Raw genomic sequence first — 10,000 nt, 5'->3', positions numbered from 1 at the left:
TCCACAATGCAGTGATGATTGATTGATTGATGCAGTTATTGATTGGTTGATTGATTAATGTAGCGATTGATTGAATGACGCAGGGATTGACTGATTGATTGATTGACGCAGGGATTGATTGATTGATTGAGTGAGTGACACAGGGATTGATTGGTACGGTCTACCTGTGTGTCGTACTGCAGGGTCATTTCTCCGGGCAGTGTCTGCTCTATGGTAGCGTGCACTACAACACGTCCACGCAGAGCCTGGACCCCGACACGTTCAGCTCCCCCTCACTCTGCTACTTCATAGCGGCCATCTCCATCAGCGTGGCCATCTGCTGCTTCTCCTTCATCCTGTACTGGGCCTACAGCAAGTGCATGGGGGACCGACTCCAACGGTGAGGCCCCGGAGCAGTGTGTGTGTGTGTGTGCGTGTGTGTGTGTGTGCGTGTGTGTGTGTGCGTGTGCGTGTGTGTGTGTGTGTGTGCGTGTGTGTGCGTGTGCGTGTGTGTGTGTGTGTGCGTGTGTGTGCCGTGTGTGTGCGTGTGCGTGTGTGTGTGTGCGTGTGTGTGCGTGTGCGTGTGTGCGTGTATGTGTGCCGTGTGTGTGTGTGTGTGTCGTGTGTGTGCGTGTGCGTGTGTGTGTGTGCCGTGTGTGTGCGTGTGCGTGTGTGCGTGTGCGTGTGCGTGTGTGCATCTTCTCACTGTGGGAGATAGTCAGGGGCTGACGGATCTCCTCACTGAAGCGTCCAATCAGAGAGAATCATCATCATAAATTACAGCAGAACACAGCGAGGTCTCATCAGCACCATGTGCTGTCCATTACTGACCCGCATCCACCAATCAAACGGCATTGTATTCATTGGCTGAAATGCTGTGATTGGTCAAGTTCTGGGAGCCATTATTAGGTCACAATGACTGTGTACATTGAGGACCCATCTCCATTTGGTGCTGTACAGGCAGAGAAACTGCTTTACTGGATGCCTTTACTGATGCCTTTTCGCCATCTAGTGGTGAAATGCTGGAACTGTGGTTACAGGTGGACAGCTCATGCTCAGGTGAATGAGTTGGTGAGAGGATTAATTTTGGAGTGACTGAGGTATTATTTGAGATTAAAAGGGAGTTGCTAAATGAATGAATGGATGAAAGAGTTTCTGCACAGTTGGGTGAATGGGCTTTTGAGTTGTGAATGAATAAGTGTGTGTTTGGGTGATAGTGATGACTCAGAGTGTGTGTTTGGGAGATAGTGGTGACTCAGAGTGTGTGTTTGGGAGTCGGCTCAGTTTTGGGCTGCCTGTGTGCTGATAGTGTACACAGTGGGAGAGGGGCTGACCGTGCCCGTTTCCAGGGAGACGCTTTGGCTGAACGTGACGCTGGGGGTGTGCGGGGTCTTCCTCTTCTTCCTGCTGGTGTCCGGCTGCATCCTGAGGGTCGGCCGCGACCGCCTGTGTCTGTCCGTCCTGCAGAGCATGCCCCTGCTCGACAGGTCAGGAGACCCCGCGTCTGATAAACCTGCACTCCTCTGTTCCCACAACCACCTTTCTGTTCATCTGTCATACCGCTCTCTCCTTCTCTTCCCTCTCACATTCCCTCTCTCCATCGCTCTCAGTACGCACATGTGTAATTTTACCAGAATGTTTTTCAGTCCATCACATGATGTTAAACAGTAAAATACTGACTGGAAGCAAGCTGAGCTCATAAAGTGCAGTTTAATTGAAACCCTGTGCTGATGAAGCTGTTTCTATGCACAACACTGACAGAGAGCAGGTCTGTGACAGACGTGTGTTTCATTGCAGCTGTGAGCAGGCGGAGAACGAAACCTGGGCCTATCCCTACAGCGGGAGTCAGTTTTACACAGGACTGCACAACACTGAGGTCAGTACTGCAACACTGACACCGCCCGACAATCACAGCGCTGAGGTCAGTACTGCAACACTGACACTGCCCCACAATTACAGCACTGGGGTCAGTACTGCAACACTGACACTGCCCCACAATCACAGCGCTGAGGTCAGTACTGCAACACTGACCCTGCCCCACAATTACAGCACTGGGGTCAGTACTGCAACACTGACACTGCCCCACAATTACAGCACTGAGGTCAGTACTGCAACACTGACACTGCCCCACAATTACAGCACTGGGGTCAGTACTGCAACACTGACACTGCCCCACAATTACAGCACTGGGGTCAGTACTGCAACACTGACACTGCCCCGCAATCACAGCGCTGAGGTAGGTACTGCAACACTGACACTGCCCCACAATCACAACACTGAGGTCAGAACTGCAACACTGACAGTACACTCTCTCTCCATCTCTCTCTCCCTGTCTCCCTCTCTCCATCTCTCTCTCTCTCTCTGAGACACAGAAGTCAGTGTGGGTGAACTTCTTCTTCTGGGTGGTGATTGTTGCCGTGGTGACCGTGCAGAGGCGGTGGGGGTCAGAGTTCAGGGTGGTGGGGGAGGATGCAGACTGGAGCTCGTCTGAGACAGAGCCCTTCTTCCACCGCCCGTCCCGTCCGCAGTGACCCAAAAACTACACCACCCCTGTCACCACGCCCTGACCACGCCCTGACCACACCCTGACCACACCCTGTCCACGCCCTGACCACACCCTGACCACATCATGCCATATGACACTGTACTACAGGAGAGCCAGTGACTATTTAACACCCTACAGACCACACAATACTACAGGAGAGCCAGCCAGTGTCTATTTAACACACTACAGACCACACAGTACTACAGGAGAGCCAGCCAGTGTCTATTTTACACCCTACAGACCACACAGTACTACAGGAGAGCCAGCCAGTGTCTATTTTACACCCTACAGACCACACAGCACTACAGGAGAGGCAGTGACTATTTTACACCCTACAGACCACACAGTACTACAGGAGAGCCAGCCAGTGTCTATTTTGCATCCTACAGACCACACAGCACTACAGGAGAGCCAGTGACTATTTTACACCCTACAGACCACACAGTACTACAGGAGAGCCAGCCAGTGTCTATTTTGCATCCTACAGACCACACAGCACTACAGGAGAGCCAGTGACTAATTTACACACTACAGGCCACACAGTACTACAGGAGAGCCAGTGACTATTTTACACCCTACAGACCACACAGTACTAAAGGAGAGCCAGTGACTATTTAACACCCTACAGACCACACAGTACTACAGGAGAGAGCCAGCAGTGATATTGTCTCTCTGTTGTTGGGATAAGCCAAATCAGCTCCTGAGCGAACTCAGCCAAACTAACCCCCCCCCCCCCCACCCCTGCAAGAGCTCCTGTACCCCTCAGATCTTGATGCTGGAGCCTCCCTGTCACGTTCGGTTTGTGAGTCAGCCAATGTCAGTTGTGTGATTTATCAGCTATAAGGAGCTTTCTTTGTCCTTATGGGACTCTGCTGGGCTCCTGCTAGCTAATGAGATCACTCATTGGCTTTAATTTGTCACATGACCCTGTCTTTTCTCTTGGGGGTGTCATGTGGCCCGTGTATTGTCCTTGAGAGTCATGTGATGCTGTCCATAATCTGTCTCAGCACTTCAGCATGTTGCCAAAAGCTGAATAAAAAAAGCATTATGTCATGTGCCGAGGAGGCTGGGTGGATTTCTGCTCCAGAACTCCATTTTTTATTCTTTTGACCTTTGTGCATATATACTTTGGTCTATCTTAGTTTTTATTTTTCCAGTTTAGCGGTTATCACAGAAAACATGCGGACATATTACGAATAAAAAAAGACCATTAAAAATGTAATATTTTTCATGTGCTTATTTAACACATTTGTGCACTGTTTTTGTTCGCTATAAATAACAGTTTTGACCCAAGTGTCACGCCACAATGCGGTTGCCAGATCCAAGTGTCATGCCACACTTTTGGATGCCTGCATTCAGACTCCCGTAAGCAACTGCATACCTGGCAACCCGCATTTAGCAGATTGCGTTTACTGCAGTGGGGAACTAATTAATGAGTTGGCAGGCAGGCAAACATCAGCTAACAGATGCTTATCAGCCATTTCACACCTGAGCCCGTGTTCAACAAAACATCAACGTCTTGTGTTTTGAGTGCAACACTGTCATTAGGGAAAGCTGCCACTCTCTCTCTTCTGCACCCTCTGCTGTTTATTTGTGGTACTGCACCTCATATCACAGCCAGAAAGTTTCTCACTTAAAGCTCAGAAGGCAGTAAATAAAGGACAGTGAGTCAGATTACTGACACCATGGCACAGACCGAAGCGTCCTCCCCTGTGGATGGGGAAGTATTGATTCTCCTCTGATCAATATAAAAATCTCCACATAATTAATTAAGTGCCTCACGTACAGCTCAGCCATTCAGAGGCCAGATGCATAATTGCTGCTGCAGGGCTAATCACTTCTAATGCCGTCCCCCACGTCACTTTTTTACCTACAGAAAATTAATGTTTATACATCGATTTAAATGTCCGTTCTTTGTTTTGTGTGTAGCTTACTGGCTGTGGTTTGTGTGTGCAGTACACACACACACACACACACACACACATACATACACACACTCATACACACGCACGGGGGATTGACATCTGTGTCAACTGGCAATGCCCGGCTTTGGCCACCAGAGGGCAGTCAGCTGCAGCACACTGACAGCGCAAACAGAAGAGAGCCACTGTGTTTCTGCGAAACGTTTTTATTGTCTGACAGGCCTGATGCATTTCACACATCACTCTCCGCTGTGCTCTGGGGAGGCTTTCACAGAGCTGAGACACCAGCGCAAAACTCACTGCACAGGCTGAGAGGCAGGCCTGAGCTGCTGCAGCAGCTTGAGTGTTAGGGCTGCATTATGGATGCATTAGAGCTCTCTCCCTCTCTCTTTCTCTCTCTCTCTCTCAGAGCTGCTTGCTCAGTTTGCGGGCCTGTCTTTCCTTGGCCTCGATGGCAGCCTTGGTGTCGAGCAGCTCCTCCAGCTGCCGGTGAATCTCTGCCATGTCCAGCTGCGCAGCCTGGCACTGCTCGCGCAGGTCCCGTCCCTCCTCTCTCAGCTGTGCAGCCAGCGCAGTCAGCTGCAGGTTCCTGTCCCGGCACAGAGCCTTCAGCTGCGCAGCCTCAGCCAGCAGAGCCTCCGCCGAGCACAGCACAGAGTCCCCCTGCTCCACCGACATGCCTGCAATGATGTCACTGCAAGGGAGGGAGCCCCACTGTGATGTCACTGTGGGAGAGAGAGAACTCCCAGCTGTGATGTCACTGTGGGAGAGCGAGAACCCAGCTGTGATGTCACTGTGGGAGGGAGAGAAAAACCAGTTGTGATGTCACTATGAGAGAGAGAAAACCTACAATGTCACCCTTTGCAGAAAAAGAATATACTGCAATACACAGATATAAAATATATCATCCAAAAATAAGGCATTGCAACACCGAGAAACATGGGCAAACATATAAACACAACACAATGGATATATACTGAAAGCTAAGGAATATACTTAGACAGATATTGGGTATTATACCTGTGCATGAAATGAACTGCTCGTGTGTGGCGTTGCTGCAGGACAGATCCCCGAGCCGTTCTGATAAACTGGTGCTGAACACTGACAATCAGCTTATTACAGCTTATCTATCCAGCTGCCTGTCTGTCTGCCTGTCTGTCTGCGTCTCTCTCTCATCTGGTGCATTAAAACCAACACACACTTCTAGTTAAATGAACAAAAAGAACAGTAAAATTAGACCTTAGACATGAAAACTCTGATTTTAAAGCAGAGCTAAAAACACACAGGCAACATGTGGTTTGATCAATGGCCAGTGAAACCTTGCTCTAAAATGCAAGGTTATAACATGGTACAAGACATAAAAATGAAATTAGAAATTAATTACAACGTAAAAAAATAAAATAATAGTAGGCCTATATCCATTACAAGAGAATGGTTCTATGAATAAATTACAGTACAACAATTATTTCTGAATTAAGATTCTGTAATTTTCCACTTACCAAAGTGACGTAATGGAATAGCGCTGTATAATCTGAATCGCGAGCTCCGAACTCTCCCGCAGCTAGCGTCGGTGGTCGGTGCTGTTGCGTGCGGTCGCAGGAGACAGGCTCGTCTCCAGGGTTACAGTCCGTCTCCAAGGTAGTTCCCAAACAAATCTGCGCAACGGAAGCACAGCCGCGCGCTCTGCTCCCTCTATTGTCACCACTGACGCGAACCCATCCTAACCTGCTCGATAAAACCAGATTAGAGGCGCGAGGGAGATATGTAGAGAGGGAGGGAGAGAGAGGACTCCTTGGGATAAAGGTACCTGTTTATACAGACAAGTGAATAATAACAATGAAAGAAAAAACAACAAAAGATTATTGAAAAGCCCACTGTGCTTCATGCGACGTGCTTCATAAATGGAAGCACCAGATTCATAAGCACAGCGATTGACTCTAATGTTAATAAAATAAAATCAATGCAATTAAACCGTCAAGCAATCATTAATCCAGAAAATTGCTTCATTCAGTTCATTCAATCTCAAACCATGTGTAATGTAGGCTATGCAATAACACCATAATGAATAATTAACAATGGCATTATTGAAGATATAATTATGCAAATATAACAGGTATGCAAATGTTTCCTAATTCAGGTTTTAACAAGCTGCCTCTGCACGTTTTTTAAATTTGTCATTTTTAGAGCATTAAAAGCTTTTCGATTTGTCAAAATATTGTCATTGCTGTACTTGCCACTAGATGGGACTGACATTGTGGGAACTGCGTGTGTGCACAAGCGCACGCACGCACGCACACACATATACTCTTCCTCTTCGGAGTACAGTGCCCACATCCATTTCCGTCCTCCTCTCTGCATTGATCCGGGGATAAAAAAGCACCCCGCCCCCATCTCCTTCTAGAACCCCTGTAAATCATAGTGTTCTAGAATTTCGGGACATGAGTGTTTCTGGAACAGAGGTCTTGGTGAAACACACGGATAAAAAAAAACATGGAGGACAATAAGACATAAATAACATCACCGTTAACAGCAGCTCTGCGCGTGCTTTCAAACGCATTTGATATCTGCTGCACGTTCTGGAGCTGCGAAGGTCGAATATTTCAACAGTTAAACCATGTTTTCCCACACCACCCAAGTACACTAAAATCCAATACCTTTTTGAGCAAACATAAGCTCTCACTGCAAACAGACCGGTTCTTTACTCGTGATATTCACAAAACTAATAAAATGATTTATTTAATTTCATATTTTATACGGGCTCTCTTGGACAGGCCTTCATGAATATTGATGGAAACTGACACACAGTGATGAACGGCAGTGGGAAAACTGATCCATATCCAGTGAGCGATTAGCGAGCTGACCGTCGGATATCGGGTCTCGTCTCCGGTAGCCGGAGGGAGACAGTGAGGGAGGAATCGGCCGAAGCCGGTCACGATCGCCCCCTTTTAAAAGCGAGAGAGAGAGAGAGAGAGAGAGAGAGAGAGAGAGAGAGAGAGAGAACAGCCCGAGCAGCAGAGGACGCTGCGTCGGTCATTCGGGTCACGGCGCACGCTGCGTTGTGCTGATGGCAGGAGCAGCTGATCAGCGGCGCGTGAACGAGCGATGATCACTCTCCTCTTTATTGCCGTTATTATTTATTTACCGCGTCACCCGCTCGCGGAGGGAACGCCGCAGCCCCGGAAGACAGGCAGTGATTCCGAACAGCCACGCGCTGCGCTTGCGCTGTGACTCAGCTGAGAGCACCACCACCTGGCAAGTCCAGCCTGCGGGATGTAGGCCACAGCCCTGCAGCCCCTCATTGGAGCAGAGTTCTCAGCAGCCCGATCATTTCATCCAATCACAGCCCCGCTTTACCGCATACTCTCAAAACAGGTGCGTTAAAATCAACACATAACATGTCCTTTTTAACACACCTCCATTTTCAGGGGCAATGAGCCAAAGAGATGAACGGGATCCCTTTAGTGGGGGTGGGGCTGCCCTCCCCCCTCCAACTTCAAAATGCGAATATGTGAAGGTGTGGCATTCCAGGGCAGTGTGGGGTTCGAACCCGGCACCAGCCCAACTCAACACACGGAAAACACAAGCCCACTTATATCAAGCAGTTTCTCTTTATTTTGATCGTCGTCATCATCATCATCATCATACACATCTGAAGTAGTAGTAGTAGCAGTAGTAGGAGTACTAGTAGTATTAATAGTAGGAATATAGAAGTATTTGTTTCCATATCTGTGGGGTTTTTTTTTTTTTTTTTTGAGTGCACTGCTAAGCTTTAATGAACTTCTCCAAACACACTCCTCACACACTGATAGTCTGATAATTCACTCGCTGTTGTGCTGTACTGTGCCAGGACTTTAATTATGTGGCCTTGCATTACATGTGTTTGTGCTGATCCATGTGAGGACATCGTGTGTGTGTGTGTGCGCTGACTTTCTGACGTGTGTGTCCGAGTCTGTGTGCAGCTCGAGAATTTGTGTGTGTGTATAAGCGCATTTATGTGAGAATGCGACTGGTGTGCGATTGGGTTTTAGCTTTGCCTGAGTATGTGTGTGTTCAGATTCATGCCTGTTTGGGCATGTGTGTGCACATGTATGTATTTGAGTGTGTCGGTGATCCAAAATGGCGGCAGGCGTAGCCGGAATGGCGGCTGATGCACACGGCCTTGAGCCTTAATGCCATCGGCATACGGCCGTCTTGTGCATTTTAATGTGTGCTTGATACTGCATCACCTCTAACATGGAGACATATCTTTAAAAAAAATGAATTTCTGAACAGTTATTTGGAAGTGTGAATGTTGTAAGTGTAAATGTTGATATTAATGTAAATTTGAATGTGAATGTAGTTGTAAGTATAAATGTAAATGTAAGCATTAATATAAATGTGTATGAATGTTAATGTAAGTGTAATTGTTAACATAAGTGTGTTAATGTTAGTGTAAATGTTAACACTAATGTTAATGTACGTGCAAATGCCAATATGAGCGTAAACGTCAAAATAAGTTAGAGCTGCGCTCAACAAAATGTTAACAGACATGCATGGGCATGGGCACAGAGAAAAGAGGACGGTATTAAATCAGATTTTTTGGACTTTAATGCACTTTCAACTAATTATTTGGTTAAATACATTTGAGGACTTGACTGTGAGTGGAGTTTTACTAGACTGTGGCGGTGGAATTTTAATAGACTGGGGAGGTGGAGTTTTAGTAGACTGCAGGGGGAGTTTTAATAGCTTGGGGGGGTAGACTGTGGGGGTGGAGTTTTAGTAGACTGTTAGTGGAGTTTTAGTAGACTGCGGGGGGAGTTTTAATAGCTTGGGGGGGGTAGACTGTGGGGGTGGAGTTTTAATAGACTGTGGAGGTGGAGTTTTAGTAGACTGTGAGTGGAGTTTTAGTAGACTGCAGGGGGAGTTTTAATAGCTTGGGGGGGTAGACTGTGGGGATGGAGTTTTAATTTAATCAACTGTGGGAGGAGTTTTAATTGACTGTAGGGGAGGGGGAGGAGGGAAGTATTCACACTCAGACTCACTGAAAACATTTTTGTTTTGGGGACATCAAGCATGAAAATATAAACTTCTTACACAACATAACCAACACCTCAGTGCATCACACTAATGGGCATTTATCATTTTAGTTTTTTTTGTTGAAAATTACAGAACTTTTTTTCTCTGGGATTGTCAACTGACTTACTAACTCACCAACTCACTCTAACTGACCGATTCACTCACTCACTCTCTTCAACTGACCGATTCACTCACTCACTGACTCTCTTCAACTGACCAATTCACTCACTCAGTCTCTTCAAATGACTGATTCACTCACTCACTGACTCTCTTCAACTGACCAATTCACTCACTCACTGACTCTCTATAACTGACCAATTCGGTTGGACTGATTCACTCGCTCACTGACTCTCTTTAACTGACCAATTCAGTCTGACTGATTGACTTACTACAGAACGGAATGACTCAAGGGTATAGAGAAGCTACATCCATGTTGCTGTAATGTCCACCATCTTATCTTCAGTACATTAAAACTGTATTAATATTTAAAACTATATGG

General features: G+C 47.0%; 2 protein-coding genes across 2 annotated transcripts in view; one reads left to right on the top strand and one right to left on the bottom strand.

The window, feature by feature from the left end:
• The window catches only part of tmem179bb (transmembrane protein 179Bb), a 5,604-nt gene extending 1,858 nt beyond the window's left edge, over positions 1-3,746 (top strand). The window contains exons 2-5 of the mRNA XM_064352972.1: positions 183-379; positions 1,329-1,466; positions 1,777-1,855; positions 2,352-3,746. Of these exons, the coding sequence (XP_064209042.1) occupies positions 183-379; positions 1,329-1,466; positions 1,777-1,855; positions 2,352-2,510 (573 nt within the window). The 3' untranslated portion in view covers positions 2,511-3,746. The remainder of the gene's footprint in view (positions 1-182; positions 380-1,328; positions 1,467-1,776; positions 1,856-2,351) is intronic.
• Positions 3,747-8,035: 4,289 nt separating this feature from the next.
• The window catches only part of LOC135264207 (transmembrane protein 151B-like), a 14,916-nt gene continuing 12,951 nt past the window's right edge, over positions 8,036-10,000 (bottom strand). The window contains exon 3 of the mRNA XM_064352955.1: positions 8,036-10,000. This exon is cut by the window's right edge and continues 1,889 nt beyond it. The gene's annotated coding sequence lies outside the window, so the exon portion shown is untranslated.

This window comes from Anguilla rostrata, chromosome 9 (assembly GCF_018555375.3).
Source record: "Anguilla rostrata isolate EN2019 chromosome 9, ASM1855537v3, whole genome shotgun sequence".
NCBI classification, from domain to species: domain Eukaryota; kingdom Metazoa; phylum Chordata; class Actinopteri; order Anguilliformes; family Anguillidae; genus Anguilla; species Anguilla rostrata.
Note: the sequence above shows the minus strand (reverse complement) of the source record. Positions and strands in the feature narration are given on the sequence as shown.